Source organism: Protopterus annectens, chromosome 4.part0 (genome assembly GCF_019279795.1).
Source record: "Protopterus annectens isolate FY-2018-M chromosome 4.part0, PAN1.0, whole genome shotgun sequence".
In the NCBI taxonomy this organism is placed as follows: Eukaryota; Metazoa; Chordata; order Ceratodontiformes; family Protopteridae; genus Protopterus; species Protopterus annectens.
The window spans coordinates 8847207-8867328 of record NC_056733.1 but is presented as its reverse complement, the minus strand read 5'-3'; the positions used below and the strand labels follow the sequence as shown (position 1 = coordinate 8867328).

General features: G+C 35.0%; 1 protein-coding gene across 1 annotated transcript in view; it reads right to left on the bottom strand.

The window, feature by feature from the left end:
* LOC122799160 (uncharacterized protein C16orf96 homolog) overlaps positions 1 to 18882 on the bottom strand; it is a 791156-nt gene extending 772274 nt beyond the window's left edge. The window contains exon 1 of the mRNA XM_044068046.1: positions 18213 to 18882. Within this exon, the coding sequence (XP_043923981.1) occupies positions 18213 to 18638 (426 nt within the window). The 5' untranslated portion in view covers positions 18639 to 18882. The remainder of the gene's footprint in view (positions 1 to 18212) is intronic.
* Positions 18883 to 20122: the final 1240 nt, after the last annotated feature.

Here is a 20122-nt window from a genome sequence, read left to right as displayed (position 1 = left end):
TCCTCTGCACAAACAGAGATTATCAGAGAGGACCTCACCCACTTTGATTTTCGCCTTCAATCCCTCCTATATCCTCCTAATCAACCTTATAATTTTATCAGGGAATGCAAATACTTCCAGTGCTCTGCTCATAAAATCCCAGCTTACCCCATCAAATGCTTTCTCTGCATCAAGACCCACCAACAACAATAGTATTTTCTTACATTCTGCTTCCCTCTGGATGATCACTGTTCTATTTTTGTTGTCAAATGTTTGCTTCCCATCCACAAAACCACAATGATCCATATCTATCAATTTTGGCATCACTTTTGCCATTCATTTAGCTATTACAGACATTATAATCATGATTTAGTATTGAAATGGGCCTGTATGAACCTGGATCTGATGGATCTTTATCCTCTTTAGGCATTACAGCTACCACCACTTTCTTCCATGATGTTGGTACTTATCCTCCTCTTAAAATATTGTTAAACAAAACCTTCCAGATCTTTATCATTTTTTTCCCCTCCTAGCTTCTAAACTTCCACAGAAATACCATCTATTCTTGGAGACTTTCCTGTAGATTGGTTATACATCATCATTTTTATCTCATCTCCTCTTATACTAACTGTTAGTGATTGAGCCTCCTCTCCCTCTAACCTTGGCATATTTATTTCTTCCATAAACATTTCCATTTGTACCTTTTCTTGATTTCCACATTGCTTTGCTTTATACAGACTTTCAAAGAATTTCCAAAATATGTCTAATACTTCTGTAGGATCTCTTATCTTCCTTGTTATAGACTCCCTAAGCTTGGTGACAGCCCTTTCTACTTTCTGTTGCCTGAGTTGTGCCAGACGTTTTTGTGCTCTGGAGCTATTATCAAAAAACAGTTGCTTAACAGCAATCTTTCTAAACTCATGCATATTATCAAGGCAATCCCTTATTTTCTGTGTGGCATTCTGTAGTTGCTCCTTTTCTTGTTCTGACAGTCTTCTAAATAATTCTTGTTACTTCTTAACTATATCTCCCTTTCTTTATTTCCACCCTATTTTTAAATTTCATTTTCATTTTATCCTACTCCCTAGCTATATTTGCAGAAGTTTCAATCTTCTGTAGTAGCTCCATAATAATTTCCACTACCCATTCCTTAAATTTCTCTCTTGTCAACAAATAGGTGGAAAAGAACCATTTTATTTCATTACCCTGTGTTTTTATTTTAGCTATTATTGGAGCATGATCTGAAATAGTTATTGGGTGTGTATCAAGACCTTCAATTAAATGCACATGTTCTTGTGAAAAGCAGTGGCGGCTGGTGACTTCAAATTAAAGGCGGGGCTGCAGGAGACAGCTGAATGGGTGGGGCCAATGGAAAGAGGTGTGGCCAACTAGAAAGGGGTGGGGCTTTGCTCAAAACACAACAACTGGAACGTTAATTAAATACCCTGCCCTGGGTGCCAAACCATCATTACGAGAGTCCAATCAAGACTAAATGAAGTGTAGAAGAAAAAAATATTTCAATGCATTGGCTACATGACAGTTTACTTAATATCTAGATGGAAACAAAAAGGATGTGAGGCATAAAAATAAATTACTTTTTAAATACAGTACTTGAATACTAGTCAAAATCAAGTATAAAAAAACAAGCTTCCTCTTGCACTGCAGTTCTAATTATAACTTATATTCAGCTTTATAAAAGTACCAAGTAACATGCTGAAAGTAGAAATCTCTGTGATACCCCCACTTGTAAAAATGTTTCTTATCCAGAAAAGACCTGCTGTCTGACAACAACTATCTACTTGTTTCATGGGGTAAACATGATCAAAGTAAAAAATGAGCAACAAACAAGAGACAAGCTCAAGATAAATTGCTTAAAGGATTACTGCACAGGTTATGGACTACACATGATAGATTGGCATTTTGTTTAGTTTACGGGTAAAGCCTGCAAAGATGACTGCAAATCTCCAACAAATGTAATGAGCTTCTGAAAATACTGTAATTCTGTCCTTTATTACAAATACTGTCATATGCAGATTCAAAGATGGCTGCCGTTCTGTAAGCACTGTTGAACTGCAGCTCTCTACTTAACCTGAGGAAATCTAAACCCTGAGTGGATAATATAAAGCTTTTAACATCAAATCTTCGATAAAATAACTTCAACTACACTTAACTATCCATTACTAAGAAGAAAAAACGGAAAAAAGGAATATATTTCACTGGATTACAACAGATTAGCTGGCTCTGCTGAGAGAAGTAAACAAAGGAACCGTGTGCTTTCTATACTGCAAGTCTTTGTGTTCAAATAAGATGTCGAAAGAGGAAAAAAACATGGATACAACCACTACTAAAACAAAACTTTCAGAATTACAGTCACCTGAAAAGGATGTGATTTCTAAAAGACAAAAAATTACTAAAATACAGGAACAACAGAAACCAGGGACCAAATCTAAATCTGAACAACCATTAAACATGGAAGATATCAGAAATGCTCTGCTACCCATACAAGAAGCTCTGAAGGAACTGACTTGTCAAATACAAACATTTGGGAACTCATGTACTCAGTTGCTGGAGAGAATGGACAAGACGGAAGCTCGAATTTCTGAAAATGAGGATAAATTAACTTTACTTGAAAAAAAAACTAATCTACATGATATGGATATACAGGCTATGCAAAACAAGCTTATGGACTTAGAAGCAAGATCCAGGAGAAACAACATTATTCTCAGAGGGATTCTAGAATCTATTCAGTATAATGAATTAATTCCATCCATATTACAAATATTTGAAGTGCTTCTAAATTACTCTGATGGGGTGAAACAAACTATTATTGAAAGAGCGCACACAGCTTTGAGAGAGTCACAAGCATCTAACTTTCCTAGACCTGTATATGTTAAAATGCTTAACTATCAAGATGTAAGCAGAATACTTACTACTGTAAAACAAACTGGAGGCTATATCATGTGGAAAAATAATAAAATATCCCTGTCACAGGATTTACCCATACAGGTAAGACAAGCTAGACAATCTTTGTCTCCATACTGTAAATTTCTGATTGACAAACAAATTAAGTTTCAAATGAAATAACCACATATGCTTATATTTACAATGGATGGGACTAAACATGCTATTTCCACTAAAAATGAGGCAAGAAATCTGTTTCTTAAAGTTTTCAAGGCTTTACCTGTATCAGAGACTTGAATTGAACTTTCGTTGAGACTGGCATGCTGCTGAGGTCGGATCCATTGTTTACTGTGCTTCCAGGACTGGATAATCCTTTGTTTGTGTTTGTAAAGCTTTAGGCCTCTTCCAGAGTAATAAAACTGTTTGTTTTTGCTTATCTTGATTACCTGCATTTGTTTCCCATCGTTTTATGGCTTCTACAAAGTGTTTTCGACGAGGAGGAAGACAGGAAGTGCCTAAAATGCTGTCGTGGGTGCAGATTTCACTGTGACACTTCCGGGAGTCCGTCTGTAAAAGCAGTTCCCCGTCACGAATATTTCACAGGGTTTCCAGGCTTGGGAAACCAAAGGGAACTGTTTTAATATTATTTTACTCATTTAACTTTAAAATAACATTGTTGTATGGTAAAGTAAGCACATAGGAATATTTTATTTGTTTCTCTTATACATGTTTATGTAGAATTTTCTAGTTATATTATTTAGAGAGGGTGCAGAGATTTAGTAATGTTTGTATAAATATACTTGTCATTATAGTTCATAATGTACTGTGTTAAGGTGATAATTCATATTATATTAGTTAGTTAGTAGTTTGCTTTAGTATAAAACTATGATAGTGTGGGTTTATAACCAGGGATATCTGTATTTAGCTGTATATTTATTTTAACATAGGGTTATATTTTAGTATGTTTTTTTTTTTTTGTCTCTATGCATGCGGTTTATCTATAGATAGCTAATCCAAATACTAAAACTTCCTTTTTTAAATTTATTTTTATATGTACTGTAATATTGTATTTTTAATTTGATTTGCTTAAATATAGTTAACTAAGGAGATGTAGATCAATGCAGTGCTTGTTAGGGAATGTTTAGTTTAGGCTTTGTCGTAGTTAAGTTAGATTATATAGGTCTTAACTATGGAACATGTTTGAAATTTTATAATGTGATGTTTTCCTATTTGTTTCTTTTCTTAAACCTTCTGTTATTCTATGTTACACAAGACCTATATATGTCCTGGTCCAGGGTTAGAGTGGGTAAGCACTGGTTTAGGACGGGATATATGGATTGCTTCCAGACCATGTATGGATTTGAATATACTTTATTTTTCTTTAATCTTTTCTCTCCAAAACCTTCATTGTACAGCCAACCTTGGAAATGTGGGAATTAGATTCATGGAATGTTAAAGGGCCCCAGAACTTAAAGAAGAGGAAACTATTGTTACATGTATTGTTGCAGGCTAAGGCGTAGTTTATCTTACTGCAAGAAACACATTTAATGAATGATCAATGGGTTGATATAAAAAGAAGAAGTGGATCAGAGAAGTAATAGCATCGGAAGGTAAGTCAAATAGTGCTGGGGTAGCTATAATTATTAAAGATCAATATAAAGACAAAATTTTAGATTCTAATACAGATAAAGATGGGCGATGGTGCTATGTTATTCTGGCATCTACCCTATTTGATAAACCTATTTTACTTTTAAACATTTATGCGCCTTGTAATGATCAACAAATATTCATAACATCACTGTATTCAATTTTAACACAATTTGATAGATACTATGTAATTGTTGGAGGTGATTGGAATGCTTACCAAAATCCGAAGTTGGATAGATCTTGTCCACACAAAGCATTTAATAAGCATGCTGTATTAGCACTTAATGATATTAAAGTTGACTTTCAACTATATGACCCTTTTCACTATTTAAACAATGTTAATAGTACAAATAATTTTACATTTTATTCCCCATGTCATAAAATGTGGTCCAGAATAGATTTCTTCCTGATTTCAAGAACATTGATTAATTTAGAACCTATAGTTGTTATACATGCACGGTATTTATCAGATCACTCGAAAATTTTGCTGAGTTTTGCTAAGGAGATAAAAGATACCTTGCGGCAAAGAGGCTATAATTGGTCTCTTAACCCAAATCTGTTGAATAAGGAAGAAATAATACAGGAAATTACAAAGTACCTTAAAGACTTACTGGTTAGTCTAAAGAAACAACAATATGCCCCAGATATTGAATGGGCAACAGTTAAAACACAAATAAGAGGGATCCTTTTGCAAAAAGCCTCTTATTATAAAAAAATACTAAATAAAGATATTCAAAACTTGGAAACGAAAATTAAATTATTGGATCAAGAACTGATTCGGAATTTTAATGAACAAACAGAGAAAGAACTATTTAAATGTCAGAAGGATCTCTTCTTAATACAAAATAGTAGATTAACATTTCAAGAATATAAGATGTTAGTGAGGTATGCTAATCACGTTCAAACACCATCGAGAGCATTGGCTAGGATCATTAATCAATCAAAAACAACACTACAAATTTTGGAAATACAATTTAATAATAAAATATATTCTAAAACAGAGGATATTATTAATATTTTTGAGAAAATATATACAAAAAATTATGATGGGCAAAAGGATATGTCCTTGCATAGAATTTATGAACAATTTTTACAATCAATTAAGTTTCCAAAAATAGGAGAGGATATTCAAAATGATTTAGTTAAATCGAAATCTGAAGAAGACATACTATATACAATCCAACATATGACATCACACAAATCACCAGGTCCTGATGGGATGACAGTGGAGTTTTATAAAAGGTTTGCTGATATTTTCGGTAAGATACTTTCAGTTATATTTAACTACATAATCAGGAATACTATTAATGTTCCTCATCTTAACGCTTCAAAAACTATTTTTATACATAAAGCCAATTCAGATCCTCAAAACCCCGATAATTATAGGCCAATGTCATTAATGAATGTAGACATGAAAATTCTAACCTCTATTATAGCATCTAGACTGAAGAAAATCATGACTCATACAATATCCAAAGAACAGGCTGGATTTATGGCAGGTAGACAAACCAGTGATAATACACTTATATTACATACTATGATAACACATGCTAAACAAAATAATCTTAATGTCTATGACCTTATAATTGATGCACAGAAGGCCTTTGACAGGGTTGATACAATTTTTTTGTTTGCTCTTTTACCTTATTTTAATATATCCCATGAATTTATTCAAATGTTGCAAATATTATATAGTAATCCCTATACTACACTGTACATTAATAGAAGCCTCTCCAAAAGAATACAGATTAAGACTGGAACACGCCAGGACTGTCCTTTGTCCCCTTTATTAGTTAATCTTTATCTTGAACCTCTGTTCTTATATATTAAGCAGAACGTCTATCATAATGTCCCACTAATTTATGGAACTAAAATTTTAATGGCAGCTTTTGCAGATGATCTTAACATTTATTGTGCATCTCCAATATCTGACATTGATAAATTATTGAAGGCTGTTAATGATTTCTCAGAAGTCTCTAACTACAAAATTAACTTGGAAAAAAACAATATTTTTCCTTTAAAGACACCTAAACCTTTTTCGTTATTGCCTTTGGTTGGGAAGGTAACATTTAAAGAAAAAATTAAATACTTAGGTATTGAGTTTTCTACAGATAATAAAGACTTCTACAATGATAACATTAAAACAATTTGGAACCAAATAATTTCTGATTTTGGGAGGTGGAAAAATTTACGACTGCCAGTACTAGCAAAAGTTTCAATTGTTAAAATGAATGTGTTACCACGATTACTTTATATTTTTAGGTCAGCCCAATTAATACTTTCGAAGACATTTTTTAAAAAAATCATAAAGAATTGGTTAAATTCATTTGGGAGCCAAAAAAAACAGGATATCTTATGATAAATTAATGACCCCAAAAAATAAAGGAGGACTGGAGTTGCCTAATTTTGAATTGTATTACCTAATCGTGAACTCTAATAGAATTCTAAGAATTGCCAACTATAATATAACTAGTACTAAGTGGACACCAACTTGGGTGATTTTGAATTATAAATATATTTTAAAGTTAAATATTAATCGTAAAGCAATACCCTTTTTAGGTAAAGATACTTTGAAAATTTATGGGATTATTGAACACATTAAAACAAACATATTATCTATACAAGATTTATTTCAATCTTTGGATCTGGTTCAGTATATGATGGTTTTTCAACCCTTTCATAGGAATCCTAATTTAAAATTGAACAATCAATTAATTGATCTTAAAAAGTTTCCACTAATAGTTAATTTAACTTTGATTGATATATATAAATATCTTAACCTGTCGGCCAATCAAATAAGACAAGAATTTAACCTACCTAAAAATTATCTTGTTATTTTGAGACAAATTAGAGAACTTGCTATGAGCTACTTTATAAATTTTAAACCTGAAGATGAGAATGTGAATAAATGCTCTGATTTGTGGTAAGCCCTCCAACAGGATATTAAATATATAACAACAACAAATAAATTAATTAAAGAATTTAAATTTCATGATAAAATTCTGTTATCCAACTATTGGGAAGAGAAAAGTTTAGTGACAGACAAAAGTAATATGTTAAAAGCAATTGACTTGACTATCAAATCTACTTCTCTTCAAAAATTGATGTATACCCAGTTGATGATATGGAATAATGCATATTATACACGCCTTACCCTGCATAAATTTAATTCTAAAAACTCTCCAACTTGTCCATATTGTAAAAATCAACCAGCTGATCTTCTTCATATGTTCTGGAGCTGTAAATGCATATATAAGCTTTGGAATTCCCTTAAGATTCAACTTCAGAAGATGGGTTACCAAAGTACAACGTTGTCATGGAAATTTACGATTTTACATATTCCCCCGAAAGAACTCCCTAGATCACAAAGTACTATATATATTAATATTTTTCTGTTAATGAAGCTTTATATAGCCACTAATTGGTTAGACCCCTCTAAAACATCTTAGGAAAACTTTAGAGTTTTGGCAACAAGGAATATATTAGCTCATAAACTACTTTTAAGTCCGCATAATAAAAATATTAATAACCCAAAAATTTGGGAACAGATATTTAATATTATATTAGCATAATACTTTTAACTTATTCACATTTATTTATTTGCTTATAGAGAATGTTGTATTTAAACTGTATATTACTAGAAATGTTATTAATTACTTTTTGTTTTTCCTCTATTCTTAATGTTTTACATGGATGCATTCTTGTAAATATTGTACATTTGTTTGGTGTGATGGTTAGTGATATTAGTAGTCTTTTGTTTTGTATTTTTTCTCTAAACATTTTGTGTTTGTTTTTAATTGTGTATGAAAATAACATAACAATAAAGATTTATTATGGAAAAAAAAAATACTGTCTTATGCATTTCATTACTAAGGCTTGTACATTATCTAGTTATGTAAATATTCTCTGCATGGCAACAACAAAAAGGCTTTCAGTGTTGGTAATTATTTAACAGTATGCTTATTAAACTGTTCTTCCTTAAAATGTTTTGATTAACTTGCTTATTTATTAATCTAACATATTAATCTAACATGTCGAACTGTAACATATTAATTTTTCTGTAACCTTATGCATCACTCTATTTACAGATGAAAATTTTCTAATGAAAATGTATTACTGACTTAAAAGTGCACAATTAATTGTTTACTAGGTAGCAGTACAAAACATGACCTATAGTTGGCACTATTAGTATTTGAATTAAATATGTTTCTTTTAAGACATCTATAATGACAGTTTTTAAAGTTGTAAAGTGAGTGTTCTGAGTTCATATATTTATATTCTAATTCTGTTATCAACTTTGATATGAACATTTATTGTTTAATTAAAAGGAACTAATAGAAAGAAGTTAGTAGTTCAGATGTACACAGGAAATCCATATAAGGCTTGGGCACTTTTGAAATTTTAATTGTTTAATTGGGCAATTAATTTGTGAAATATGTGTTGATTTTCAATGTGGAGAGTATATAAGAGCTTCATGAAACTTTGCTCTTTGTGTTGTTGCTGTTGCTGTGTTTGTGCTCCTGGATGAGTATGCTTATTAAAGGTTACTTGCATCTTACAATCTCAGACAAGCTTACCTGATGGTCATTAAAGCATTGCTACTTAAACACAAAGCAACAGGGCATGCAACAGCATGCATTTTCTGAATAATAAGAAGCGTAAATCAACAGTATAAAAATATGACAGAAAACCAGAACATTCTGCAAAATCAAGGACAGATGAAAAGCCACTGTCTTGCTTGTATCTACCTTGGATGGGGAATACTCTGCACGCTTACACAGCATAACTGCTCCTTGCCTTGCTTGGACACATCCAGAGTCACTACATGGGGGAGTGGGGTGCAACAAGTATGTCACAATTTGAAATGTATCTTGCTGAAGGTGATGGCTCTGACACTCATACCTTTCAACCTCAGAGCAAGAAATCTGGACAAAGCCATACATAGAAGTGGGACACAGGCCCAAAAATAAAAACAATTTTTAAATATTGCTCTTATAAACTTAGAAAGATAATAGAATAGTAGTAGGTCTTGCATTAGTATGAAATTTCTGAAGGGTATGTAATCTGAAACTCATGTCTGCCATTAATTTCTAACTTTGATCTTTAATGATTTGCCACTAATTTGGCAGAAAACCACAATTTTATGAAAAACAGACCAAAAATGTGATGCAAAAATATAAAATTGCCACACAATACAGCTGGGAACCTATCAAAGAAGGGACACATTTTTAATATTAGTACTGTTAACTTGAGCAGCTGACAAAATAAGAGCATCTACATGCATTTCTGAAATAAAAGTAATCTATAACTCTGAGCATTACAGTTATTTATAATTGTAAACCCTCCACGTTTTCTTCCAAAATTGCTAGTTTTGTGGAGGAGTTATTAGGGGGGAGAGCAACATTTTGAGCCAAAATTGGGGACAGTTGAGAGGTTTGGATATTCCTAATACTATAAAGCGATTTATTTGCACGTACCTCTCAGCCTCTTAATGCAGGAAATCTGGACAAGGCCAAACAAATATATTGGGGGAACATACAAACAGTACTAAAAAATAAACTTAAGACAGTTGATAGAATAACAGGTCTTGCTTTGGCATGCATTTTTCTGAAGGTTATAACATCTGAAACTCAATGTCTGTCATTATTTATTGACTTCATTCCTAAATGATTTGCCAGAAAACCACAAATTTTATGAGGAACAAACCAAAAATAAGAAGCAAAAATCTGTTCATTCTGCAAAAATCTGGACAGTTGAGTGGTATAGTTCAGCCGGGGCTGTCTGAGTTCGCTGCCCTTCCCCCCTCAAAAAAATCATGGTCGAATGGAGCCTCCCCCCTACAGCCATTCCAATGTCCCATTCCTTGGTTATTTCACCCCATTTACCATAAACACTGTAATGTGCATACTGCTTTACTTCTGCAATGATTTGGATTTGATTTGAAAGTTTTATTTTGCATTTTACAGCACAGACCCTAATAGATATCTACTAAATAAAACAATGCAGTCTCACAATGAAAATAGACTTAGCATTAAAACTTCTCTGCCCTTGAAACTCACATTCATTGAAACAGCATTGAAACCCACATTCAAAGAAAATAAATTTTGCCAGTGGCAGATAAAGATTAACTTTGAGCTGTTTTCAAATCATATGCCCCTTGAACACAAGACATACACATGCTCTTTGAAACACCTTCCTGATTGTATTAAATTATATTCCTTGTACAATACAGTACAGTTGTTGGACGGCATTTTAAATTTATTGTTTTGAACATTTTTCCAGTAAACAATGAAACAAAATGCATGCACCAATAATGACAAAACTGCCCAATTCAGAACATTTCCATCATAAGTCTACTCAAAGTTACATTTCCATCATAAAAGTCTACTCAAACTTCTACAGTCCACCAGTATCAGTTAATATGCACAATTTCTGAAGAAGTAAAAGTCATCTAAATTCCACATTAAAGAAATCTGTAACTAATGAAGAGGTTGCTGCTAGCAAACAACTGTATATGTCATTGTGTCATTTACAAATAAAGTGGTTGTTACCCTTGAGGAATAAATTGCCCATGTTGCATTAAAAAAAATAATAAGCTAGTAATATCGCAATAGGGAATGGATGGCAAACTGGCAGGTTCATAGTTACTAGGTATCTTCGCCAAAAAGGACTGCAGCATCCACCCCGTTTACAACACAGTACAGTATTAATACTGCATCTACCTACTGTGGGAGTAGAACCCACAGCTTTCTGCATCAAAAGCAAGTACACTACCTGTTGTGCTATTAACAATGCAAGTAGACTCACTATAAGCAGTACTAAACTTTTGTTCCCCTGCAGCTCTCAGCTCCTTGTAAAATCTACTTGACACTCAGCTGTATCTCTGAACTTTGCAGCACAAGAAATCTGGAAAAAGCCAAAATTTATTGGGGGAGGGCAAAAGCCCAAAAACCAGGGACACATTTTAAACATTGCTTGTATAATGTTGGAAAGTTGCTACAATAAAATGCTGTGTTACCACCATACATTTCACTGCCAAGTCTTGAACCCAGGGGAACCCTGTGCAAAACAGTCATAGCAACATACCAGTATGCCAAATCAGCTGTCTTGTGAAAGAGAAGAAGACTGAAACTTAAATGACTACCATTTAGTGAATTCAGTTCTCACCATAGCTGTCAACCTCTTAGCACAAAACACCTGAACAAAGCCAATAATGGGGGACTACAGCCCCCAAACATATTCAGTGAATTCAGTTCTCACCATACCTTTCAACCTCTTTGCAAAAGAAACATGGACAAAGCCAGTAATGGAAGAATACAGCCCCCAAACATATTCAGTGAATTCATTTCTCACCATAGCTCTCAACCTTAGCACAAAAAACCTGGATGAAGCCAATAAGGACAAATTTCAATTATCCATGTTATAAACTTAGAAAATCGCTAGAATAAAAGGTCATGTACTTTCTGAAGAATATGAAGTCTGAAATTCAAATGCCTGTTATTTTTATTTAACATTTGTTAACCAGGAAAGTCTGATTTGGAACAAAAGCCAATTTTCAGCACAGCAGGGGAAACACTCCAGACACATGTCTTTGTAAGATGGGAAGACATGCAGACTCCACACAGAAAGCACCCCAGCCAAGAATCAAACCAGAGAACCTGCAGCTGTCACACAACAACGCTACCAGTGCACCACTGCACTACTGACTTTGCTAGCAACAACAAACATACAGAAACCACAGATTTTATGAGGAACAGAACAAATATGATGCAAAAATCTGCAACCTTTTTTACAGATGGTGGTGGGTAGGGAATTCAGGCCCTTACTACCTGCACCCAAGGTACAGGGTTCAAGCCTGAGTATTCTCTACCCACCACCATGTGTTCTCTGTAGCCACCAGTATGTTGCAACTGGGGCATTTCACACACACACACACACACACACACACACACACACACACACACACACACACACACATTTCTGTAGTACCCTATCTCAGCAACTCCATTTGTTCTCCATAGATCTGGACTGCCTACCTCAGCGGTCTGAGTTCTGAGTACCAGGAACTCCACGCATGCGTGCTTGGACTCACAATTTTATTTTCTGTTTTCTTTCTACAGATGGGGGACTGTTTTTTTTAATTTTTAGTATTTTCTTTTTATTTTCTACAGGTGGGGGGCTGTAGTCCTGCAGTCCTATACCACAAGCCGCCCCTGGTGAAAAGTAAATTCTGTCTAGCCCAGTCCAGTTTTTGTATCTTGGAGAATAATATGTAAATTCACTCTGAATTACTAGTACTGAATTCACATCTTCCATTTCAAATGTTTTCATAAATTTCTTTAACAATCTACCCTTCTTTATTATATTTCTCTTTCTAGGTACCCCAGACACATCTTCACTGTTGCAAATCATAGTCCAGTCCCAACCTCTAAGTAATACTCCTTGCTGAAAGCTGATTATTTCTCCCAGAATTTTCTTTAGCTCCATATAGCAGTTTTTAGTGGAATATAAACACATGCCAGTGTAATCCACCTTCCTTGCCAATAGCCCCTTAGTACTACAAATCTACCATTATTGTCTTTTATTTCCTCTTCTATTACTATTGGAGATCCCCTTGCAATTAATATAAGTACTCTTGTCTTTCTGTGCCCCAGGTATTCTGCTGAATAACCACCCTGAAAACCTTTCTTTAGCAAGTTCACATATTCAGTTCTTTCCAAGTATGTCTCTTGTAGCATAGCTATTTGCACTCTACATTTTTTAATATAGTTCACTACTCTTTCTTTTTTGATTTAACTGTGAGACCATTAACGTTTAAAGACATTATAGAAAGAATCATATTCTTGATGGATTATTATTCCCACCTTTTATGTATAACAGCTTTTTTGTTAAGTGTCTAATTCCAGCTTTTCTGCTACATTCATGCACTGTTTGGCAGGTTAATCTTTTATACAGTTATTTCTTGTCATCTCCATTTGAGTCTATGTCACATCTTGCAGAACATTTTGTTTTATTGAAACCCTCAAATAAAGATACACACACACACACACACACACACACACAAACACCCTCTAAAACCTACTAACTTAATAATAACACACAAAACTATGTACATCTTCAAGTATTGAAGTTTTACCCCCTTAATAGGAACAAAAGTTCCAAACAGACTTGAGCTAATCTAACAGGAAGATTATCCATGCTAAGACATTTGTTGTATTGTCTACAGATACCGGAATTCATCTGAAAGATTCCACCTGAGCTGCTTTGGTTCAATATCTTAAAAACTTCAGGATGTTTTCTAATCATACTAAAACACAAATTAATTAGGACAAAAATATATACTATAATAACTTTCAGAATAATAGTAAACCCAACCCTAAAACATTCTAAAAAGATATTAAGGAAATATTGAATCCTGACCATCAATTTAACCCTAACACCTCTCCCAATAACGTATTACTCAAAACTGCTATACAATTCAACTCTTATTTCATAGATAGTATAGCATGTCTAACCAAGGATTCTCCAATATCTAATCCTAACCCTACCCAGCAGCCAAGTATCACCACATCCACTTTCACCTTCAAATCTTTGCCCACAGCCTGTATAAAACTACTTTTAAACAAACTCAAGCCATGCTCTACTTCAGCTGGTGACCTTCCATGCACATTGCCTTAAAATAGCAGTTGATAGCATTGACTATCCTGTCTCAATCCTTATAAATAGGTCAGTCTAGTTATCCCACATTCCCTCTCTCTGGAACAAGTCACACATTATTCTTCTGCACAAAAGAGGAAATTCAGCAGACATTACTAACATTAAACCTATATCAGTCTTATCTCCCCTCTTCAAACTACTTGAAAAATGTATTCAAAAACAATTGCTAAACTATCTTCTGCAGGAAGAACTTGTATTCCCCACACAAAGTGGCTTTCATCCTTCCCATAGTACTAATACTGCACTTCTAACCTACACAGATATTGTCAATAAAGTTAGAAGTAATGACAAACTAGTCTTCTCCTTATTTCTAGACTTGTGTAAAGCCTTCAACACAGTTTGTCACAGCAAACTTCTACTTCAAATGTCCTCATTAGGTCTCTTTCAGCCCACCCTTCTATGGTTCAAAAGCTACTTATCCAATAGGTATCAGTCAGTAAAATGGCATTCCACCCTCTCTCTATCCCTCCCTGTCATCACCAGATCACCAGTGTACCACAGACCTCTATCCTTGGTTCCCTCCTCTAACATGCTCACCAAAACCCTCCATACATCCAGACAACAGGCCTCCCTAGTACAGTACGCAGATGACTCCACACTCATTTGCACATGTGACAATGTGGTCCACCTCCAAAAAAATTACTCAGGAAGTTTTAACAGCAACCAAAACATGGCTTTGTAACTCACATCTCATTTTGTACCCTAACAAAAAAAAATATGAATAAAACAAATCCATAGAGCTACCACAGCTTGTATCATACACTTAAAAATAAAATGAATAAAACAGATTAAAAAAGGATAAGCGCTTTTGCATTAATCTAATGCTTCCTCATATCAATTAACAGAAGTAACAATGTATATTTTAAAACAGAAAAAAACTCTCTGCAAGTAGGACCAGGTGCAAGGCAGGAACAGATACAAAAAGACAAAAATTGCCAGCACCAAATACAGTGAAAAGCATCAAATGAGACTAGTAAATTAAATACATAAGTATTTTATTAAGGTATAATAAGAATCCCAGACCGGTTTCAGCCAACAGGCTTTCCTCAATGGGAATAAAAGTAGGACTTAATACCTTTGCTTTAGCCTTATCCAGCATCGGCCTATCTGTGATATTATTTGTAGAAACTGGAGAATTTTGACAGTGGATGAAAGGACAGCTGGTATAGTTGGAAGTGCTCCTTTTCTTTTCAAAAACAGTCTTAATTTGAAAAGACAGTTATGTCTTGGAAATAAAAAATCTGATAATAGGTGAGATACTTATGCCTGTCACTCATGCCAAGCTTGCCCAGTGATCTTGTAACAACAAACATTTCAACATCCGCATGATAATATTAATAATTCTTCCAACATGTCCTGCAGCTAACCTAGAGTCACATTCCAGCAGATCTCTAATCGGGCCATATTGGGGAGGGCAACCTCAAAAGGTACCTAAATCATCTCAACTGACTCCTCTTTACATGGAGGAAAGAACTGGCTTATGTCCAAGGTTCTCCTTCATTGATTAGCTACTCACTCTACCCTATGAAAGAATTTCATCACTACCCATAAGTCATGATGAGACAAACTGATTCAATACAATATCTGTAGTACTACTCTTATTGCACCAGTCCATTGGTCAACCTCGCAATCCCTTCTTTCTTCACTTATCAACAAAAAACCATGCTACTTAAACTCCTCCATATAAGACAGCTGTTCCTCTCACCCAGAGACAGCAAATTCACACTTATCTGAGAAATAACATGAATTCTGACTCATTTTCATTAGTCCTACATCATACTCAACAGCAAACTGCTCTAGTTCACAAAATAGATCATGGTTACTTGAAGCTAAGAGAATGACATTATCTAAAAACAACATAAGAAACAGCTTTTACTTTCTCAAAATGTTTGTTTTCCCGGACTTGGCTGTGCCTTGATGTACTAGCCATGAAAATGGCAGTCAAGAGTATAAAAAAGACAGACCCTTGGTGAAGTTCTAGACCCATCATAAGTATGCCTAACTTCACACTGAGAATGAGTGTGCAACTCTCAGTCTTCAAGTAATAGGGCCTAAACAGCATGCAGATGTAGCAATGGCCCTGGTACCTCAAACTTCTGCAGCATTCCCCACAAGACACTCTGGGCTACATGCTCAAATACCTTCTCCGAATCCACAAAATACGTGTAGACAGCAATGGTGATCATCTATGACCCTTCCAATATCAAAGAGTTGATCTACTATTCTATGGCTACGACAGAATCCACATTTCTTCTTCTGAATCTTTGGCTGCACTTCTGGATGCAGTTTCCTTTCCTGCAATCTACCATACTCTTTCTCATGGAGGCTAACAAGTGTGATCATTCCAAAATTTCTGTGCATTCTCCTATCCTCCATTTTGAAAATGGATACTGCCCCATCCTGCTCCACAGCACTGAAACACACCATGAATCCCAGGTATTTTATACATTTCTGGATAAATCTCATCCACTCTGGTAGCCATGCTGTAGTGGAACTGTTTAATTATCACAGTGGCTTCATCTAATATAGAGGATCCTAAGTGCACCATCTACTTTTGGCACTGCCTCCTCAAAAAAAGGTGTCACATAAATTCAGTAGATACTCAAAGCATGCATTCTGTTTCTCAACATTGTCTCCAGTTAATGTTAACATTTCTACACCCTTGCTGAGAACAGTCAAAACAATATCCTGCCTCCTCCTCCTCCGGAGACAAGATATGGTTTACCAGAACCTCATACAGCCATTCCAAAGTTATTCAATAGCCAATCTCATCCCATACCTGGGCCTCTCTTTCAGTAACTACCACAGCTGCTGCCTTCCTAGCTTGTCAATAACTATTAGTCAAATCCAGGGACCCCTTCCTGTTGGCATTCCATCAAAGGTCTCTTTCCTTAACCTAACAGTTTCTTCTCATTACTCATGGCCAACAGCTCTTAGAGTTACCTCCATGTCACATGACAAACACCTTTTGGTCATGGCTTCTTGCCACTGCCTCTGCTACTCTGGTCTTAAACAGGGTTAGTTCAGACACTTCCAGCATTACTGCATGAATTCATTTTAATTTCATCAGCATTTCAAACTGCAGCATGACTCTTGCAAAACATGTGCCATGTGAGCATGCCATCATCTGCTATCTGGTTCACAAGACTGCTACATAGCTAATATAATTGCTCCTGCACCATAGCCTAAAATTATTGTTTTACATCTAGCTTCTATTTATTTATTCAGAAAGCTGCATAATATATATCAGTGTAGACACACCTTGTTGTGGGTCAGCTATTAGCTAAGAAAATTAATGTTTTAATATTTAATATAAAGTAGTGTTTAAATACGTATCTAGAGTACAATATTTATATGCAAATGCTGTGTAAAAACACAACTGGTATGTTCTTTTTGCTTCTTTTTGCAGGAGTAAGACTGTATTAATACCCACTACCTCAACCTTCCACAGCAAAGCTCCATAGTACCTCACTGAAAAGTAAGTTAAACATCGTTTTATTATGCCTTGTATTTCACTACATATAGCTTCAATTGATCTTTGTCTGCATCTTTTCCCCTGTTTTACATATTTTTCTTTACATATTTGAAAATATACAGTAGCATAGTACAGTTCAGCCTACGGCAAAGAAAAAGTCTTTTCATAACTGTCCCTGATAGATAACAGAAGAAAACAAGTATGTCATGTATATGTATATGTGCATGTTCTGGCACACATGCATCACAGACAATGAAACACAAGATCGTTATGGTTAAAAACAGTATTAATAAAAATACTTTAGATGAAAGAATAATATTGATATGCAATACAGTTGATCAATCATGAAAACATAAATGTCATAAATGTCATTTTAAGGATAAATTACCAGTGAAGGTGATAAACGAATCAAATCCAAATATTTTCATAAAATCCAAGGTATGGTGAGTTTATATTGGATAAATGATCATTTAAGAGCATTTAAATTTATTACCTTTGAAATGCCCTCTTCATTGGCATCCATTTTCCTTCGCATCTGCATGAATTTCCACATGTCATTAACAGGGGATGTTTGTTCAAGTCCACTGCTCATTTTTAAAAGTTCTGCACTACTAGGTAGTTTGTTTAGGGCATCAATTTGCCTCTCAATCTCTATTAGTTTTTTCTCCATCTGATGGTATGGACTTGCTTCCTTTATGTCTTTTTCTGTTTCTAATGTTGATTTCTGTAGGTACAAGCTTGGAGGAGGTTTGAAGAATTCTCTGTCTTCTTCTCTTATTTCAACATTGACATACTGAATATTAAGGTTCTTTAGGATGGCATGCAACAAAGTGTGAAGAGCATTGAAATTAACTGCGCCAATCTCTGGGGTGCCAATGGACAAATTGGCCAGGTCAAACAAGCTGATTGCAGTTGTCATTGTTATAATTATTTTTATATTAACAGTCAACTACGGTTTACTATATTACGGCGCTCTACATTCTCTGTTGAGATTTTTGCTATATTTATCAGAGATCATGTTTTGAGCTTGTTCCTTAAATCCTTTTGCAAGCTGCTTTCCAAATCTTTGCTCACGTTCTTCATTTTCGAACCCTGCTCACGGGGAAAAGTTGTAAAAGCCTGACAAATACTTTAGCGTTTTTAAAGACTCACTAATATTTCAGTCTCTTTTTCCCGCTGGCCAGCACCGCCTATCTTTATTGCTGATTGGTAAATTAGATGTATTCTTGCTAGTTCGAGTTTTGATTTGCTATTTTCCCTGCCCGTAAGTCTTTGTTTAGGTCCTTCGGTAATAGATTAGCGTTGTGAGTTGCTAGGTAACGGATCGCTCCGTCAGCTCTAGACAGACAGCGAGTGTCATGTTTGTTGAGCTGCTCAGGACATACTACATATTATGTCAATTTGTTGAGCAGTAATTGACCCGTTTTTGCTGTTTTTCCCCTCCTGCATAGCTATTTATCAGCAAAGCATGATTTGTTCCGTGGGTGCAAGTTAGAGCTGCCTCTAAGAAACGAGTACAAGAAGCAACATCTAGCCCTACAGACTGGTGGCTGCTTTTCCAACAGTGCGGTTTTATACCTAATGAAGGAAGTTTTAAATGGGTCAAATATGGAATGGGTTTTATCGTGAGTAGCAAATGAAAGCAGTTACCATATTAAACGTATTTCTCCTAACTTCATGATTCACAATGATATAGGCATCCAATGTAGTATAACTAGTGGTGGTCTGTAAGCCACAGAAGAGTCCGAGTGCGAAACCGCATGACAAAAGTATGAACAAGGGCCATAGGGCTGAGTTGAAACCACGGAGAAAAGTAAATGGGGTGTCACTTGACTGAAAAACTGTTTCGTTCTATCTACAGTGACGTATGCCCAGCGAGCAACAACTACACCGTCTTGTAAGCCGCTCAACTTTCCAGATTTTCGCAGTTCCTCATAAAATTTGTGGCTTTCTACCACCTCATTGGAGACTGGAGTCACTAAATAATGGCAGGCGACTCGTACCTCTCAACCTCAGCACAACAATCTGAACAAAGTCTGACAGAATTGGGGGACAAGGACCCAAAATAGGGACAAATTTTGAATATTGCTTTTATAATCTTAGAGCGTTGCTAAAATAACGGGGCTTGTCTTGGCATCTGAATGATACGAAGTCTGAAACACAAATGGATTTTATAGTTATGCCATCATTATTTAGTGACTTCAGTCCTCAGACCATCACGCTTCCCACTGATTTGCCAGAAAATTGCAAATTTCATAAGGAACAGACTAAAAATACAAGGCACAAATCTTGACATTCTGCAAAAATCTGGACAGTTGAGAGGTAGAAATTTTAGTCTCCCTGTCCTTCAAAAATACATGCTAGTGCAACTTCTGTTAATTAATATATGTCCCTATTTTGTGC